The following is a 20,934-nucleotide window of genomic DNA, read 5'->3' on the forward strand; positions in this document are numbered from 1 at the left end:
GCTCTCCACCACTTCCTTTCTCTCTCACTCTTTCTTGGCGCGTTCCCTGCTGTTCGTCAATATTTTTGCGGCATGTGCCGCTGCCTTGAAGGGAAATCAATATCCATTTGCATCCCAGTCCTACTAAGCGCCGCCAGCATCCATCTTATGCCACAAATCAAAGTAAAGACCACCAATGTTTTTGGGTTTAATAACAAAGTCGTAAACTAAAAAAAAAAGGAAAGGAAAACACCCTGCAGGATGTGTGCAATCTATTCGGTCTCAATTTAAAACTAATTTGGGAAGTTGATCGATCTAAACCATTTGGTTGGCAGCTATGAACAGATCAATAGCAAATTTTCAAAGGTTACTCAAAACGAACATAATAGGCACATCAATATGAGATTGCACGTCTCATTTTACGTCTAGGAAGATTTAAAAACTTTACGTCTGTGAGCATTAAAGTGAGTTTTTGAGAACAAACTACAGTAAATGAACAAGGAAAACAAAACTAATGCTGTCATTGCCAAACCTGATACAGGAATGCTTTATTTATTGAAGCTTGTGCTGTCAGTGTGAGTAACACTCAGAAAAACTGACCTTGTGCTCCCTCTGGTGGAGTCTCGTGCAGATGCACACTGGGTAATTCTGTGACCAAACACACTTTACTTGTGGTTTTTAACCAACCTTTGAGTGTTTTCTTCAAATGCGAGAGAAGTCCTCCCAGACGCTGAAGGTCGAAGTAATCCACCTTCCCGTTGTAGAAGAGCTGAGGAGGAACGTAGGCGTCTGACGGAAACACAACTGGGTCAATCACATGACATTCAATTTCATTTTAGAGCTTCAAACTTATTTTCAGTCACTTGCCAAGATTTTTCATTTACATTTAGTTTAAGCTTTTCAATTAATAATTGATAATTAATTTTATTTTAACTTTGTTTTAATTAACAAATATTTTTAATATTTAATGTATTTAAAAAAAGAAAATAAATCTTAATTGGGCTAAATAATGTCTTTTACAATGCACTTTTTTGTCTGGATCTAATAAACTGTTATTTTAGTATTATTTACTGTATTCTATTTGTATCAACATTTTGAATTAGCTTTTATTTTTTTTCCTCTTTAGTTTTTTTTGTAATATTGTCATGTGCTTATATATTTATTTACATTTTATTTCAGTTTTAGTTGCTTCAACTAATTTCTTTACTTTTAGTGCTTCAACAAAATTATTTCAGTTAGTTTATTTCAGCTTTACAAATTATTAGCAAATATATTTTAATAATTTTCGTTTACGATAATAACTTGCTAAAACCATTCAAAAACACATTAAAACATATAAAATGCATCTGAATAAATGTCTTCTCTGAGGAGTTTTTGAATTAAATTTTTTTTTGATATTTTTTGGGGCATAAACTCAAAAATACATTGGTGATACAACTGTGCTGATTTCATAATGAAGAAAATTTAAAGTCCCCCTGTAGTCAATCATTTTATCCCTTAAAACACATCTTTGATCACCAAAATTACATATTTAAACTTTTCTCCTTAAAAAAAAAAAACTTGAATATAACTCTACTCCCTTGCTTAATTTAGTATACGTGGTTCTATGAATATGCAAATGAGCCCCGCCTCCACTCACTCACACCAGCTCAGAGATCCACTCGTTGACGATCACTCGTTGATCTGATTGGTTACAAGGTAGTTTTGTGACATCAGAAACACTAATGATTTCAAACCGTGTTTTTGAGACTGTCTTTGATTCACTGCAGTTTTAAAGAGAAAATACTCAGCAATGGTGTTGTCTGATGAATTTGCACATGGTTTGTCTTAAAGCGTATTAAAAACACCACATAGGCGTATAAACAACATTAAAAGCTTGATTTTCAACACAGGGACTTTAAAGAACAGAATGTGTGTGTTCTCTACCTTCACTGTTGATGGATCCGGGGCTTTTTCTCTTCCCTTCATCCCAGTAGCTCCTAATGGCCGTGATGAGCCGGTGTAAGAAACACACCATGTATTCAGGAGGACACAACACTGTGGGGTTCTGAACACACAAACACACACTTAACGTCACATTGCATCAAGCATGAGGCAAACATCAAAACCCTGATTACCGGGGAACAACTGAAACAATCCAATCGATAACAATCATGTTACAGAAAATGGCCATATACACTTTCTGCTGTTAAGTGTGAGTGATGATCATCAAATTCAATGACAAAAAGAACGATCTGAGCACAATAAATTCTTCAATGTTTATGTCAGAACAACATCCAGTCATCAATACACATTAAAGGGATAGTTCACCCAGAAATGAAAATTACCCCATGATTTACTCAACCTCTAGTCACCCATATGACATTCTTCTTTCAGACGATATATTATATTACGTTATATTAAAGGGGTGGTATAACGCCCTTTTCACAAGATGTTAAATAAGTTATTGATGTCCCCAGAGTGTGTATGTGAAGTTTTAGCTCAAAACACCCACAGATATTTTTATATAGCATGTTAAAATTGTCACTTTTTGAGGGTGAGCAAAAACACACCGTTTTGTGTCTGTTCCTTTAAATGCAAATGAGCTGCTGCTCCCGGCACAGAGGGCGGAGCTTCAAGAGCTTGCACTCACACAGACATGCAGTGAACATTTCAAAAACTTTTAGCCTTTTATGTTCAAACCGGTTTCAGACAATGATGGAGAGACTCAAGAAGTGACAACATGTAGAAGCAACAGGACATTTCTGAATGGTTAGTTGATGAATTTATGTAGCTTATGTGTAGTTATCTTCTAGTCATTGATTAGCTTATTCTGTCTTCATAATGTATAAATCGTGTTCAGGGGGCGGGGTTTATGTACATTTTAGGGTTTGTGATGTCACTAACCCGGGAGGGAAGCTCGTGTAGTCCCTACCAGTCGTTTGTTGTAGTCCTTAAAAAGTGATTTGTTTAAAAGCAAATATCTCCCTTTGCTTTGAACTTTGAGTGTTGTAACTTTGCAGATGTTGTTTATGCTCAAACAGCAACATTACACACTAACTAAAGTTAGAAAAGTTAAATCATAATCAACCACCCCTTTAAAAACTCCCATTATAAAGCTTGGAAGAGCCAGGACATTTTTTTATATAACTCTGATTGTATTCGTCTGAAAGAAGAATGTCATATACACCTAGGATGGCTTGAGGGTGAGTAAATCATGGGCTAATTTAAATTTTTGGGTGAACTATCCCTTTAAGAACATATTCCTTGAATTTCCTCAAAGAATATCTAGATGCTATTTGGATATATGTAAAGTCAACATGTCCTGTGCCTGGTGTCCTACCCCTCTATTACTGGCGTTCTCTTGAAGGAACTTGCGGAACTTGTTCAGGAAAATGTATCGAGATGCTTCGCCCTGTGAAAAGAAACATGGCACAGAAACAACTTTAAGGTCTGAAACATATTTGATATCGCAAAGTTTTGCGTTATTTTTCAGTACAATCGTTCGTGGAGGCCGCCACAAGACATTTCGAGTTCTTATCCTCACACAAAACAAGACGTGTGCCAAACACGCATCAACGTACCGTCCCCTTGTCTTTGTTGTTCAGCATCAACCTCAGGATCTGAACCTGCAGCTCCTCCACAACTAAACACACAGACTCAGAGTTACACTGATAGACGGGGCTGCAGATTTGATGTTGTGTGAGTGACCGTGACATACCCTCAATCCTCTTCTTCAGTCTCTGACACCCGCGCTCGTACGCTCGACGCCTCAGCCTCTCCTCGGCCGTCTCCTCGCGCGTGTCTCTCTCGTCTTTCCCCTGGACACACGTCAGGAGAATCATCATTCATCTGTCGCTTAAACCAGGGCTCGGCTCAGATTAGTGTTCGTTTGACGAGATCATTTCAGGAAACAACTTTTGTATATACATATGCATTATATAGTGGTTGATGATCATGATCTGGACAGGTGTTTCTGACCTCTTTGTCGAAGCGTGTTGGCCACCAGGTGGTGGGGATGAGTTCCTCTAGCCCCGCCTCCTTTACTCTCAGAGGGGTCTTGATGTAGAAGAAGACCACAGACCGAAGCACGTCAAACGTGAGACTGTTAAGGACCAACACCCATTAAATCTCCAAGATAAATACATCTATAACTTCTCTACTCTTCCTCTGTATGAATAAGAATAAGAAGGAATAATCTTATAAATAATCTACCTAAATATCTACCAATCTACCTAGATATCAACCTATCTACCTAAATATCTACCAATCTACCTAGATATCAACCTATCTACCTAGATATATACCAATCTACCTAGATATCAACCTATCTACCTAGATATATACCAATCTACCTAAACATCTACCAATCTACCTAGATATCAACCTATCTACCTAAATATCTACCAATCTACCTAAATATCAACCTATCTACCTAGATATATACCTATCTACCTAAATTTCTACCAATCTACCTAAATATCAACCTATCTACCTAGATATATACCAATCTACCTAAACATCTACCAATCTACCTAGATATCTACCAATCTACCTAAACATCTACCAATCTACCTAGATATCAACCTATCTACCTAAATATCTACCCATCTACTTAAATATCTACCCATCTACCTAAATATCTACCCATCTACCTAAATATCTACCCATCTACCTAAATATCTACCAATCTACCTAAATATCAACCTATCTACCTAAATATCTACCAATCTACCTAGATATCAACCTATCTACCTAAATATCAATCCTAAATATCTACCAATCTACCTAGATATCAACCTATCTACCTAAATATCTACCAATCTACCTAAATATCAACCTATCTACCTAAATATCTACCTAAATATCTACCCATCTACCTAAATATCTTCCAGTCTACCTAAATATCAACCTATCTACCTAGATATATACCAATCTACCTAAATATCTACCAATCTACCAAGATATCTACCAATCTACCAAGATATCTACCAATCTACCTAAACATCTACCAATCTACCTAAACATCTACCTAGATATCTACCTAGATATCTACCTAAACATCTACTAGATATCAACCTATCTACCTAAATACCTACCCATCTACCTAGATATCAACCTATCTACCTAAATATCAACCAATCTACCTAGATATCAACCAATCTACCTAGATATCAACCATCTACCTAGATATATATATACCAATCTACCTAAATATCAACCTATCTACCTAAATATCTACCAATCTACCTAGATATCAACCTATCTACCTAAATATCAACCAATCTACCTAGATATCAACCATCTACCTAGATATATATATACCAATCTACCTAAATATCAACCTATCTACCTAAATATCTACCAATCTACCTAGATATCTACCTATATATCAACCATCTACCTAGATATATACCAATCTACCTAAATATCAACCAATCTACCTAAATATCTACCAATCTACCTACATATCAACCTATCAACCTAGATATATACCAATCTACCTAAATATCAACCTATCTACCTAAATATCTACCCATCTACCTAGATACCATCTACATCTCTTGCCAGCAGCCATATCACTCTGTAGCCCAAGACTGGTTGCCCACTGAAGCTAAGCATGGCTGAGCCTGATCAGTACCTGGATGGGAGACTCCTGGGAAAGCTAGGTTGCTGCTGGTAGAGGTGTTAGTGAGGCCAGCAGGGGGCACTCACCCTGTGGTCTGTGTGGGTCCTAACGCCCCAGTAAAGTGACGGGGACACCATACTGTCAAAGAGCACCGTCCTTCAGATGAGACGTTAAACCGAGGTCCTGACTCTTTGTGGTCATTAAAAATCCCATGGCACTTCTCGTAAAGAGCAGGGGTATAACCTCGGTGTCCTGACCACATTCCACCCATTGGCCCTTGCCAATCATGGCCTCCTAACAATCCCCATCCACTGAATTGGCTCTATCATTCTCTCTCCTCTCTCCACCTAAAGCTGGTGTGTGGTGAGCGCACTGGCGCCGTTGTTCTGTGGCTGCCGTCGCATCATCCAAGTGGATGCTACACACTGGTGGTGGTTGAGGAGAGATCCCCTGACATGATTGTAAAATGCTTTGGGTGTACTGTAGTACATATGAAAGCGCTATATAAATGCCTTCATTCATTCATATATACCTAAATATCTACCCAATATAATATCTACAATATAAGTTTGCTAGTTTAAAAAATATATACATACAGTACATATGTTCAAAATATATGTTTAATAAAGATTGTGGACACTTTCTGGTTGTCAAACTTAGTAGAACATGTCCATAGTTCATGTGGATCAAACATCAACTGTATCTATTCCACCTATCTATCCATGTATCGATCTGATCTCAGTAATCCTGAACTCAGCAATGATCACAGAAAAAAATGTAATAACTATGATTACATTTCTTATAAATAGATTTTTCCCCTGTCTAATTTTAAACCTTTCTGGTAGTTTAAAGGTGTTTTCTGAAAGCCTGCTAAGTTATAATTAAAGAGGATATAGAACGTTGCTGAGCAGAAACTTCCTGGACTTCTCATGACGGAGTATCGCTGTGGTCAGACGAAGGTAATGAATCTAGAGAACAGAGAAAGAAAACAGATTTCAGTGAAGACAGTGTAAGGCCTGCCCAATCGGTCCAACAACAGTTTCCGATAAGCGGGTGAAGGTTTACTGCGTGTTACTGTCTTTTCAGCGTGGCAAAGTAACTTAATTCCAATTAAACTTTTATCTGACTCCATTTTCTCATGACTTAAATATATATACGAATATAAGTTGGAATGGCAATTGGTTATTGGTCATTTATATAATAGTTTAGCAACACATCTGATTATTCTATTTAACTCTTTACTCTTATTATGCTCGTTCATTCGGGTGCCAAAGTCGCACAGGGTCCTCACACCGTCCGTTCATTTTTATGCGGGCCCACGATCACAAACTCGCCAGTCGACAGTGCTTCAATCTGTTAAGCATTGGCTGCCACAGTAATAATTTGGATCAACATGTTGCCAATTCCCATTCACAACCGTGGACATCAAACAAACTCATCAAACACATTACAGCAAGCTAAAAACAAAGTGCCTCAGTCATTTTAATTTTAACAAGACATTTATTTCAAGTGGGACAGCCTGTGTCCTTGCTGATAATTGCCATGAACATCAATGAACCAAGAGGACGTCAACACCTCTCTGGCTCTGATTAGACACCAAAAGCAGACGTCAAGCACTGACATGCTTTGAAGTATGAATTCCCAGCATGCTCTTTTAGGCCATAAGATAGAGGCCCTTTGGAAAGAAGTTTTCCTTCTTCTCAGCAGGTCTATCATTCTCAGCTCCAATAACAAACTGACACAGCTGCTAATGCTCATCTGACATTACAACAGCTTATGGATTTGCACGAGAGAGGAATCATTCAGCTTCTCACCTGAAAGCCCAGATCAGGGATGATGGGAGAGAAACGATACGCTCTCAGCAGTGACATCATCAGCTGTTTTAGGCACTCGTTCACCTCATAGTCCTTCAAGAGGAGACAAATAAATACATTGGGACATCTGCCATAGTTCACAAATATCATTAACTGAAAAAGCTTAGTAGTTCAACACACTTGTAGTTCAGTTCTCTTGGTTATTTTGGTCCGGATCAAAAGAGAATATGATACATTCAGTCCTGGTTCGCTTAGCGTTTACAGCTAAGCTAAGAACTCGAGACTTTTAAAAGAAGTCGAGTCAACAGTGGTAGGAATTCCTCTATTACACACACAAATGAAGATTTGTTGCAAGAAGACAGATCCAATAATGGGCAACATCTTGACTATGACGAGAAGAACCAGTTACGCTTGAACATTCTGTCCTTTTTAGGGTCGCATCTTGTGACACCACGTCTGGTTTTTGGTTTGTTTAAATGTCTTTGATCTGTGTAGAGTTTATATATCTCAGTCAAACCGCACTAGAGTTCCTTTAGAAACAGACCAAAACCCACCTTTTCAGGAGGCTCGATCCGCATGTTTGGTGCACACCAGGGTTTGGATGCAGCGTTCACACTTATTCAAATGAACCGCACTTACAGAGCAATCGCACCAGAGTTTGTTTTAACTGAACCAAACCTGCCAAGTGTGAAGACTAAGGCAGATTTTAAATTGAACTTGTTGTGTCTGTACCTCCATGAGAAGCCAGAAAAGGTCCAGCAGCTGATGTATAAGTGGATGCTCGTCGACAGATCCTCCTCCCTCCAGTACACTCAACAGGAAGTTCATCAGCACATCCTCCACCAAGTACACTTTACACTACCAAACAAACACACACATTCCCAATAAGTAAAGTGGTTTATGGCACAATGACAAAGACTTTACTGAAATTGATTTTACTGATTTACCATGAGAGGTGCAAAGTGGTTAAATATATGTGCAAGGGTGACCAGGATGGTGGGCTCTCCTTGAAGATGCCAGGACCCGCTCTCTTTCTCAACAAACTTTTCCTCCTGACGAAAGAGAAAATCAAATGTCTTCACATATAGTTTTTGTTTTAAAGAGGCCACATTATACCCTTTTACAAAGCCTTGATTTTGTTTTTGGGCTCCACTAGAATAGGTTTTCATGCTTAAATGTTCAAAACACATTATTTTTTCCCCATATTCTCCATTGTTGCAGCTCCTCTTTTCCCAGTCTGTCAGTAACGCTCTGTTTAGTTCCTGTCTCTAAGAAGCCCCTCCTTCCAGAAAAGCACAATGTGCTCTGATTGGTCCGCTGGACCAGTATGTTGTGATTGCTCAATTGCTTTGAGCGTGTTCAGGAAATGTCACGGCCCTTACCATAACCGTGAGTTACAATACTAATGCAACTCAACCAGGCCTCGTTCCCTTATTTTGCGTATAATTTGGGCAGGAATTATTTAAATTAGGGATACTGTGACACGTTCCAGGCCAGGGCTCCAGACTGCAACCAAATAGTCACATTTTTCGATATTTTTTCTTGCCTGTGCGACTAAATTGTATTAGGGTTCACACTGGTGCCACCACCACATTGCCCAACTGATAAGAGCTGCCATGACTGTTGAATATGAGAAACATCAAACCGCAAACAAAATGAAAGCGGAACGAAACCATGCTTCTCGTAGAGTTTATCAACCTCAATAACCTCGTTACCACACAGCGCTTGGAGATCCAGTGAGAAAGCATTTGAATTTTCTGCAGTATTAATAACATCGCTGCGAGATAAAGAGAGAAGCATTACATTTAATGCTAAATAATATAAACCACAGATATCAGATCAAAACAGCGCTGATGTGGAAACCAGAAGAAACATTGTTCCATGAACGAACAAGTTATAGAAATCTTTTCAATTCACAAATCACCAACAGTCACCATGGATTTAATGTAGTAACGCTAACTGTAACCATGGTATCGTGGCAGAAATAGTCACATGATTTTTACAATATTCAATTCAGGGTTCGTACAACCTTTGAGAGTGAAATTCAAGCACTTTTTTCAAGGACTTTCATGCACTTCACACTTTTTCCAGCACTTCAAAGCTCTAAATATTACCCAATTTAAATGTTATATTTATGAATATTGAAAAATATTTAAATGTTTCCGAATTAAAATTTGGTTTTTACATGTTACTGTTGTTAATAAATTTTTATTTTATCTGCATCTCAATTCAAGCTCAGTGCTTTACTGTCAAATGTGCATTTCCAAGAAATAAAAATGTAATATATTTTTAGTTACTGCACTTATTAATGCAAAACAATAGTAATTTTATGATTTAATTACCTTTATGATTTAAAATCCCCCCCACCCCCCAGCACTACCAGATCAGATGCCAGATATGTAGTGGCACCGGCGCTACTGCTCTCAAATGTAAGTCTGGAGCCCTTGAGACGTTTCAGGGAGTTTAGAAACAGTGTTTACTGATATAGAGAAATATTTCCATTGGTTCCTCTTTAAATAATGACACATCACCCTTTAATGCAGGAATTGTCTTGTATTCTGAACAGTGAGCATGAGGCCTCTGTGGGTACCTGTGTGTCGATGGAGGTGGACAGAGCTGTCTTAAGGTATCCCAGAAGCCTGGTGGCTTTGATGAGGTCAGCGGCTGGTGGGCTTTGAAGAGGAAGGTAACCTTCCACAGGGTACGTGAAGAACAGATGGGTTAAGGAATTCATGGGTTTTCTCACCTCTCGCCAGGGGCGGACTTTACCATTAGGCAAAGGTCGGCAATTGCCTTGGGCCCCGAGCTACCTAGGGGCCCCCAAAATGCCCTATTAACTTATGCTTTAAAAAAAAATAAAAAAAAATTATATATTCCTAAAACTCCATTTACGAAAAATGGTATAAAATCATTAGTGTTGCAGACAGGAGGGGGCCCCCCGCCTCACTACATTGGACTATTCCATTATCTCACTTACTGCGCATCTGCGAAAGTGTAAGGCTGTGCCAAAAAACTGACAGAGAAAAATAAGTGATTGACAGACAGAGTGTACAGAGTGACAGACAGAGTGTACAGAGTAGTAGACAGAGTAAAAATGAAGCGAAGCTAGCTACCCAAGCGGTGCTGAAAAAAGGAGGAAGCGGGAGGAAAGCAAAAAGTCTGTAAAGGTGCGCAGCGCGAAAGATAAACAACACGCAGTAACAGGAGGACTGGGAAATACACAAACAGAGCAAGACGAGTCTAAACGCGAAAATTTTAAGTTTCGAAGTTACCCAAGCGGCTCAAATAAAAGAAAAAAAGTGAAAAGACTCTGATAAGTATTTGGGAACGCTGCCAAAGATGACACACTTTTTTTACGGCTACTGTTGGGGATAACTTACAGATCAGGAACAACAACGTCCAATGCACAGAAAAATCGTGAAGCAAAGAGGACACGGAGATCGACAGACAAAACTGAGAAGTTTACTTATGAATCATGATATTTAAAAAAATCTCAGCTCTCAGATTCTGTCAATTCTATTACGAAATTCAAACAATAAATATTTGTCAAGCAAAAAAACAAAACAAAAAAAACATAGCTCACCAGAAATTGTACCATGTAAACATTGTAACATGTTTCTGTTTAGGAGTAAAGAAGTGTATGCAGGGTTTAAAGGAAACGTTTTTTTTCTCCTCTCTAACTTTTACTTCCCCGTAGATTAGCTTTACCTGCCTATCCACCATTCAGTCGGTACATATTTTTTTCGTTCTCTTTTAAAGATTGGATGGGGAGGGGCCCATAGCCTACCTACCTTCGCCTTGGGCCCCCGATTTGCTAAATCCGCCACTGCCTCTCGCATATTTCTTTATTTTTTATTTCACTTGAAAAACATGAATTACGCTAAATATATATACACTATCGTTCAAAGGTTTGGGTTCAAAGATTATATTATATTTCAAATAAATCCTTATATTTATAATAATCATAAATGTTTCTTGAGCATCAAATCAGCATATTAGAATGATTTCTGAAGGATCATGTGACACTGAAGACTGGAGTAATGATGCTGAAAATTCAGGTATATATAAGATGTATTTACAATACTTATTTTATAAAAGTTTGGAAACTTCTATTTTAATAAATGTAAAAATTTTATTCCTGTGATCAAAGCTGAATTTTCAGCATCATTACTCCAGTCTTCAGTGTCACATGATCCTTCAGAAATCATTCTAATATGATGATTTGATGCTCAAGAAACATTTATGATTATTATTATCAGTGTTGAAAACAGTTTTTGCTGCTTAACATTTTTTTGTTGACAGGTACTGTACATCATATTATTAGTAAATTTATTTAAAAATGTTTATTTACTTGCTGTATTTGGAAGACTTATTAATCAGTCTACGTTGTAATAAATTATTATTCAATAAAACATACTATTTATTACTGTTTAAATGCATTTCTTATCTCTATTAATGCATCTAAGTCATAAACAAATTTAAGTACTTGAAATTAATATTAAGCATAAATATATAATAATTTATTATAAATAATTACTAAATATAAAACTGTAATGTTATATATATGTACTTCATTTATTCTAAATACTTACAAAATTTAATAATTGAATTAAACTGAATATTATACACATTATATAAATGTGACTGAACAATTTAAAATCTGTCTGTATATGTATATAAATGATAAGGATATCTGAGAGGACGGCTGCCGAAGTTGAAGGCTACAGACTCTTTGAAGGAAAGACTGATCGCAGGGAAATATGCGACACCCGGCCCCGTCTTAATATTGCTGAACGCAACACCCAGAGACTGCCCGTTTCTAAAAAAATTAATTAAAAAAAATAATATTAATAACAGTTCAACAGATAAACTTCATTAACGTGTAGTAATTATATATGCTTTCATACCAAACTATAATGTACATTCAATAATAAACCTATACTTACAGGCAAAATGTAATCGTTCCCTCATCCAAATCAATCATACAGCTGACAATATCACCAGCAGCCCAGGACTACATTCAAACAAATGAAAAGAATGCATCAATAATGTGATACTGTGCATTACAATAATTTTACCATTAACTGTGGTAAAATCATTATTGCGTACAGCCCAGAGTGGCTTAATGCTTTCATAAAACATTGGCTCATCCAATCAGCATTTAGAGTCAGAACTCTTTAAGGCTGAGCAAGTTACATCACAGTCTAAGACTTTAAACAAAGAGACTATGAACAAACTGTCAAGGTCAACCAAATCCACAAGGACAAACTGAGCATGACCCGTGAGCTGGACGTGTAAAGCGCTGTGATTTCACCTTGCCGTAGTTGGTGGTCGTCACATTCCATTTGCGAACTCTGTTTCCGTCGTAGGCGTACGAGTCCGGCGTGTCCCCGACCCCTTCCTGAAGACAAGCACAGATCAGAAGTGTGTCACATTTCTCATTAATACACTTGAACAGACCAATTTTACAGATGGATTAAGCCAAACCAGAAACTTAAAGGGGGTGGTGTGGCGCAATGGATAAGACACATGCCTTTGGTGTGAGAGACCCGGGTTCGAATCCACTGTGAGACACCAATGTGTCCCTGAGCAAGACACTTAACCCCTAGTTGCTCCAGAGGCGTGCGACCTCTGACATATATATAGCAATTGTAAGTCGCTTTGTATAAAAGCGTCAGCTAAATGAATAAATGTAAATGTAAATGTAAAGGAACATGCCGACTTTTTGGGACTTTAGCTTATTCACCGTATCCCCCAGAGTTAGATAAGTCCATACATACCATTCTCATCTCTGTGCGTGCCGTAACTCTGTCTGACGCACCCACCGCTAGCCTAGCTTAGCACAAAGACTGGAGGTAAACGGCTCCAGCTAGCATACTGCTCCCAATAAGTGACAAAATAACGCCAACATTTTCCTATTTACATGTAGTGATTTGTATAGTCATATACACAGGTGTATAGGAAACATGTAAATATATGTAAATAGGAAAATGTTGGCGTTATTTTGTCACTTATTGGGAGCAGTATGCTAGCTGGAGCCGTTTACCTCCAGTCTTTGTGCTAAGCTAGGCTAGCGGTGGGTGCATCAGACAGAGTTACGGCACGCACTGAGATGAGAAGGGTGTGTATGGACTTATCTAACTCTGGGGGATACGGCGAATAAGCTAAAGTCCCAAAAAGTCGGCGTGTTCCTTTAAAAAGGGATTTCTAGAGCACAGCGAACAATCGTCATTTAATCTATTCTAGATTAATCTACGTGATTTCTATTGCTTGAAAAGCTTCCCATAAGAGCTAGCTAGAGTGAATATGCAGTTTGTACGGCTCTGCACTCCAAAGTTGACATGTAAGGTTCCTTCACAAATGAAGGCTTGTACCTCTTGGTTGAATCTGCAGTTCAGTGTGCACCATCCGATTTGCATTAGGCCTTGAGATGAGATGAGAACTTCATAGACCCATTTCCCTAAAACAAATTAAAAGCAATACATAAAAATGCATTATGTGGTGGTACAATGATAAAGTAATTGTAATCGTTGGTGTTGTTTATTATTAGGTACCAAGCACCGATTGTAATCGTCGGCGTTCTTATTGTTCTTCTTCTTCCGCTCTCAAAGTCTATGGCAGCCCATAGAACCACTTGTGGGAAAGTTGTGAAATTTGGCACACAGATAGAGGACAGTCTGAACTGTCACTATAGCAAATTTGGAGTCTCTAACTCAATCCCTCTAGCGCCACCAACTGTCCAAAGTTGACCTCAAGTATATACTAATAACTTTTGAACCGTAAGAGCTAGAAAAAAAAAGTATTTTTCCTCTACTTTCCTTAGCTCAAGACGTCATGAAATAGGTAGTACTATTAGACGCTCCGATTTTCACGAAAATTTAAACAGATCATATTTAGACCATGCCGATGAAAAATGATAGAATTCAAGCTGATTCGACAAAACGATCTCGAATAACACGCGAACAAATTAGACGAAGAGCACACCAAAATGAAAGTGAGGCTATATCTCCGCAACGTATCCTGACCAAACTTGGTGTGTGTTATGACAACCATGACATGAGTCTACCTGCGCAGTTTTGGCACAGTGCCACCTAGTGGTCAGGAGATATGAAAAATGGCAGCATGTCCAGTTGAACGATACCCAATTTCTCCATATCGGTCATTTTGCGCTTCAGCCATTTTGAATTTTGTCATAAAATGCTATATTTACGAACACATTGGCGTAACGTTGTGATGCCTTGAAGGTACTCAAAAAGTATCGGGACAGTGCTACCTTGTGGTCAAAAGTTATAATAAAATTTCCATAAGTGCCAATAACTTTTTATTAAATTGGCCTATTGTAATGATTTCTTGGGTCGTGCCGAGAACATAGATACCAATTTTGCCATAGTCAGCCAAACTTCCTGTCCTCCATTTGGATTTACATAAAAAAAACTACTTTTTCGAACAGTTTGTCCGATTTTCATCAAAACCGATTCTATTCATGTTCAGACTGTGCCGACAAAAAGTTATGGATTTCATGTCGATAGATGAAACTGTTTTCATATACCGCAGCAACAAAGTTGAGGCATGATGCCAAAATGACTTTGAGGCTGTATTTCTACAATGCTTTGGCATGTGTCATTATCACCTTACTCTGACCACACCACATCAAATTGGTCACAGCGTCACCTATTGGTCGGAAATGATAAACCATTAAATCAAATTACTAGTGACTGCATTTATGATTTTTCAGCCATTTTGCCTAAAATCATCTTAAAATATCTTTAATTGCTCGTTGTTGCAGTTGGTCTGATGCTTCCAGCCATGTTGGCATGACTTTTTGGCCCAGATAATTGCTGTTTGCAGCTAAATTTACATTTACATTTACTCCAATGTACTTTAAGAATACCATGGAATTGGTACATTTTTGTTATTGAAATGTTACCTTTGTAAACACATGTGGTGGCTCTGATGGAGCTGAAGTTACTGTGGCCGATGACCTTCAATCCAGAAAAAGAGGAAGAACAAAACTGAACACAATATAAGCAACATATCTGTAATACATATTCCTGGTGTTACTGTGCATAACATTTTTACCATCAAACCAATTTAATAGTGAACTGACTTAAATTAAAGTGAATTTAAAGTGCACCTTATTATGCTATTTTAAAGGCTCCTAATTTCTGGTCTGTTGTGATTGGTCTACTCCACTCTGATTGGTCAGATTGCCCAGTCTGTTGTGATTGGTCTACTCTGCTCTGATTGGTCAGATTGCCCAGTCTGTTGTGAATGGTTTACTATGCTCTGATTGGTCAGATGACCCAGTCTGTTGTGATTGGTCTACTCCGCTCTGATTGGTCAGATTGCCCAGTCTGTTGTGATTGGTCTACTCCGCTATGATTGGTCAGATTGCCCAGTCTGTTGTGATTGGTCTACTCTGCTCTGATTGGTCAGATGGACGGTCTGTTGTGATTGGTCTACTCTGCTCTGATTGGTCAGATGGACGGTCTGTTTTGATTGGTCTACTCCACTCTGATTGGTCAGATTGCCCAGTCTTTTGTGATTGGTCTACTCTGCTCTGATTGGTCAGATGGCCAGTCTGTTGTGATTGATCTACTCTGCTCTGATTGGTCTACTCTGCTCTGATTGGTCAGATGGCCCAGTCTGTTGTGATTGGTCTACTCTGCTCTGATTGGTCAGATTGTCCAGTCTGTTGTGATTGGTCTACTCCGCTCTGATGGGTCAGATTGTCCAGTCTGTTGTGATTGATCTACTCTGCTCTGATTGGTCAGAAGGCCCAGTCTGTTGTGATTGGTCTACTCCACCTCTGATTGGTCAACTGCTAACAGCGCGTTTTAGAAACATTGATATGAACAGTAACGATGGTGTCAGTTTTAGTGTTTTAGGGTTACCGTACCAATCTGACCGCGAGTCCTCATGTGCAAGTGCATATAAAGTGGAATTGCTTTTGCAGCTCAAAAAACAGCGCCTTCTAACATATCAACAACACGAACCAAACTCTTCCATGCCTCAGCTACAACTACAGTGTTTGAGGGTGGGTAGACTGGCATTATGCAAATTTGTTACAAAAGAAATTAGGTAGGACTGAAATTACTGACGACTCGTTTCCGGCGGATCTTCTTTTTTGGGAAACAATAACTTCATCTATCTTTGAAACTTTGCAGACCTTGTGCATCTCACAAACAGCTATATTAAAAAATACTTGAAAGGTCATATCCAAAAAAGCCTGATAGGGGCGCTTTAAATCTGACTTGAATTTGAAGTTGTACTTGCCAGCTAATTTGTGCAATATGTTAAAGCATATATATAGATAATTGTGCCAATCAATTTCTCACCCCCAAAAGGTCATCGTCAACAAATAACAGCCCTTCAAACCCACTGCTGTGATCCAATACAACAGTTGAAGGTCCAAGGCAGCCTTCTATCTGATCTGTATACAAAAAGAGAAAAATAATTCAGCAAATCAATGAAAACATGGCTAAAAAACATCTCTGCAATCAATCGAATAAATAAATCACCAAAAATATAAATAAAGAATAAATAAATAAATAGTTGGGGGTAATAGACTATAGATAATTTATAACACATGTTTCATAAGTATGAGTAAATACAATAAAAGAAATAGGTGATTTTTATTTTAATAAATGTATTTAGGTCTCATGTGTAAGTGGTTGTTTGACCTTTGCCATCCTCAGCGACATTATCTTCAGCCAGCAGCTTCTCCAGATGAGCTCCAAGATCCTGGAACGTCAGGGTTTTTCTACATGGAAGAGACATGACGGGCTGTCAGGTTACATACTATTAATACGTCTATTAAAGTATAATAAAAAAAGTCCACAATGAATATAAGGGGATTTAAATATGGAAAACATTATACAAAGAAAGATTTAAATGTTAAATAAAAAATCGTGCTCTATTTCTAATCTAGATTGCAAAATTGTGACATGTAAATTGTACAAAATACACTAGCGAAAGCATGTCAACATGCTAAACTTTTGAACAAATCACCTTAGAAACAGCTCAGCACCCAAGCAACCACCCAAAACACACTAGCTCTGACATAGCAACAGCCTAAGAGTCCGTTTACACGGCACTGTTTACGTGCGTTTTGGCCGTTCATTTACATGACAACTGAGTTTTACGGGGCCTGAAAATGATAACTTTTGAAAACCGTTTTCAAAGTGCAAGTTTTGTATTCAAAAAAAGATTTTGTCTTTTTTCTAGGTCTTTTTTTGTCATCTTTAGTAAACGTACCCTTAAGGGTGCAGTATGTAATATTGACAGATAGTGGTTGAAATGGGTATTGCAGTCCAAATATAAAATATTGGACAGAGTTGTTTCTCCTCAGACTCGACGCTCACGCGGGTTGGCAGATTGAGGACAAGCAACAGGAACGAGCTAGCCTGACTTCGTCATACTCATATTCTAGGCAGAATGTGAGTCTGATACTGCTCCATAGGGCTTTGATTATGAGGCGTGTCTTAACCGAACCAGAAAAAAAAAAAACTCTGCACTCAACTGGATAGACTTACAACCAATCAGAGCAACGCAGTAAGTGACGTATGTTGAGCGACGCATAGTTGTCAACAGAGCTCAACTGCACACACGCAGGAAGAAGTAGTAAAGTAATGAGTAAAGTAATAATAAAGCACTCCATGAGTGCGACCAAAGGAGAAACCACAATGACCACAGGGTTTTCATTGCATCCCATCTTCTTAGCGACCATCGGAGTCAGCTGATAAATTAAACTTTTGCCGAATCCCGTTGGAAGGACGGCAAACACATATTTCCGATCGACAAATGCCTTGATTGCGGTTCTCTGTTCGTCTTTTAAAATTAATGCGCTGTCGATTTCTTTTATAACAGACGCGATAGCGGAATCTAAACATCTCAATTCTCCAGCTGCAGTCATCTTTGTTGAAAACCAATTCAACCCAAGCGCTCTTTGGTGACGTGGGTGATTACGTAACCGCAGATCATCTGTCCATCATCGATTAAAGCCCGCCCTGGCAATTTGATTGGCTCGGCCTTCTGGGAGCCGAGCATAATTACTCCTCAACGGATCGAGTCCAGACCGAACTTCCCGACCAAAAAATGTTGTGGGAGGGGTTCGGGCTGGCACCCAGGCTAGGAACGAGCGCAACTGACAATTGAAGGTGATGAGCCTTACACTGTAAGTTCATGAGTTGATTTATATGTGTTTTAATAAGCCTCTAGTCATGGAGCTTTTTGTTCCCAGTATCCCCAAATGCATGCACAGGTTACTTTACTTCTACTTTAGTGTCAGTTGCCTTTACATTCACGGGAATCTCACCACAGCTCCAGAGCAACCGAACTCAGAGCACCTCCTGCAGGTAGTCTCGGGTTCAGTACCCAGCTGCGTGTGTGCAACTTTCACATTGCCAATTTTTCATGCGAACCGGGCCCCGTTTCGAACTAAACTGCCAGTGTGAAAGCACCCTTAGATGGAAGCTGAGGATCTCTAGGTCGGGAAGAATCTGTGATCTCTGACATTTGTTGGCTTCTATGGCTGCAATGCGTTGTGTTTTCCACCAACAGGCAACCCAGGGTGTCAAAACAATATTGGGTAAATTGACAGTGGGCGAGATCACCCAGACCAAAACATCTCAAATTTCATCCAAGCTAAATATCTGTGGATAAAGTCAAGTCTACTATTACATGACTTTACACAGTGGTGACAGATTCCCATCATGGCGCCTGACATAAATTCCACAATTAGAGATCATATGTAAACACATCCACCCTTTTCAAAAGCCGCGTTCAGCCCTCTGCGAATGTCAGCTGTCTCTCATGTCCCATCATGCTCTATGTATAGATCAGCACCAGTAACCAGACACTGGCTGGAGGAGAGCACCGGACAGAGCCAACGGCACAAGACACCAGCAACATCCACTCAAACAACTAATGCATCAGACTTTATCTCTTCATGATTTGTTATGTTTAGCCAAAAATAAATAAACAGATCAAATAAACTGATGACTCATCCTGCACTGCACAGATGTTTGTCCAATCAGATGCTCTGTAGAATAAGAAAGTCACTCCCAGAGTTCTGCAGAGTGCGGCGCGGGACAAGTTTTGAATTGTTGAGTGCGGATGCGGGATGGAAGATATTGACATGTACGAGGGAAGCGGGAGAAAGAAATGACTCATGGCAAATGACTCCCGCAAAAATATAATTTGTCTAATAATTGCAGCACGCAGAAGTCTGTAACTGGAGTTCTCAAACATTGTGTGTGTGTGGAAATGGGGAAAAATAGCCTATAGACTTCAGAACAAGACAGAATCTACCCAGATCGGGAGTGAAAAGTAGCGCAGACCTCTTCCTACAGGCTTTTGCGGGCAGAAACGGGACAAAACCTGAACATTTCGGGAGTGAGCGGGCTAAAATTGGAAGTGGGCAGGAGCGGTACTTAATCTTGCCGGAGCGGGACTGAAAAATCCATCCTGCACAGATCTCTAGTCCCTCGCCCTACAACCACCTGCACGAAAATAATGGTTCAAAACATGCGGATGAAAACAATAATTGACTATACAATTCTAAATATGACATCAAATAATAAATAAATCACTGTCAATGGGAAAAAGCCCACCTACAATCCGCCAACAGTGAAAATACATGGGCGCTAAACAAAGTAATCAACTCATGTACACATTCTTTATATATATTTGGGATGTACCCGAAGCCGAATACTACGTTCGGAAAGTAAATGGCATTCTACGGAGACCCTAAAGGGACATGGTGATGGAAAGAAATATGAGATAGGAGATGATCTGCCGTTCTCTCGCAATTATATAGTTCAGTATTTTTTCGCTTTTTACTTTAGAATTTTCGCTTTTTACTTTTACTTTCCAATTTGCGTTCATGCGTACTCTGTGTACGTATGGAGCGGTGGGACCCTCGGGATCTGTTGTGCACTGCGTCATTGTCCTGTCAGTCATCTCTCCTTAATATCTTTATGTGATAAGTGAAATCTGATGTACTGCACTGTAACCGACTACCACAGCCTAGCTACTTTTCAGGAAAGAAAAGTTAAGACTCATGAAACCTATATCCAGCCTTTGCTTGGGCTGAACGTATTTAATTTGGGAAGTTGCAGTGATGGAAACAGTGACAATTTATGTTTGAAGGGAGTAAAGCCTGAGTTTAGGTTATTAAAGAAATGCAATTTTGCCAAAGAAGAACTTTTACTTTAAATGTTCATTTAAAAGCATCCTACTTCAGTGCAATATGTTACCATATCATCACGCGTTACACTGAATAATTCTCAGTGTGGATTTCTAAATCAGAGAAAATCGTAGGTTCGAGTGGGTGGCGGGTGGATGATTGATATCTACAGCGAATTCGGTTGACGTTAGAACTGATCCGCGCATCTCTATTGATGCAAGTCATGATCACGTGAGCTAAATATTGCTTTTTACTTGACTTTATTTATTTACATATGTGACCTTGAAGGAATCCAAAAGTAATCAGATTACATTATTTTCACACTGTGGTGCTTGGATTACATT

General features: G+C 38.8%; 1 protein-coding gene across 3 annotated transcripts in view; it reads right to left on the reverse strand.

The window, feature by feature from the left end:
• Positions 1-20,934, reverse strand: part of rnf123 (ring finger protein 123) — a 151,162-nt gene that overhangs the window by 128,996 nt on the left and 1,232 nt on the right. For all 3 annotated transcript variants that reach the window (XM_082137792.1, XM_082137794.1, XM_082137793.1), the window contains exons 4-21: positions 17,085-17,164; positions 16,740-16,834; positions 15,329-15,383; positions 13,776-13,861; positions 12,716-12,802; positions 12,348-12,415; positions 12,095-12,220; positions 9,992-10,106; positions 8,349-8,453; positions 8,134-8,259; positions 7,402-7,494; positions 6,482-6,555; positions 3,940-4,057; positions 3,680-3,779; positions 3,543-3,604; positions 3,302-3,373; positions 1,906-2,026; positions 667-768 (exon numbers count right to left, since the gene is read on the reverse strand). In XM_082137792.1, the coding sequence (XP_081993918.1) occupies positions 667-768; positions 1,906-2,026; positions 3,302-3,373; positions 3,543-3,604; positions 3,680-3,779; positions 3,940-4,057; positions 6,482-6,555; positions 7,402-7,494; positions 8,134-8,259; positions 8,349-8,453; positions 9,992-10,106; positions 12,095-12,220; positions 12,348-12,415; positions 12,716-12,802; positions 13,776-13,861; positions 15,329-15,383; positions 16,740-16,834; positions 17,085-17,164 (1,685 nt within the window). The remainder of the gene's footprint in view (positions 1-666; positions 769-1,905; positions 2,027-3,301; positions 3,374-3,542; positions 3,605-3,679; positions 3,780-3,939; positions 4,058-6,481; positions 6,556-7,401; positions 7,495-8,133; positions 8,260-8,348; positions 8,454-9,991; positions 10,107-12,094; positions 12,221-12,347; positions 12,416-12,715; positions 12,803-13,775; positions 13,862-15,328; positions 15,384-16,739; positions 16,835-17,084; positions 17,165-20,934) is intronic.

Source organism: Leuciscus leuciscus, assembly GCF_965113295.1.
Source record: "Leuciscus leuciscus genome assembly, chromosome: 15".
Classification (NCBI taxonomy): Eukaryota; Metazoa; Chordata; class Actinopteri; order Cypriniformes; family Leuciscidae; genus Leuciscus; species Leuciscus leuciscus.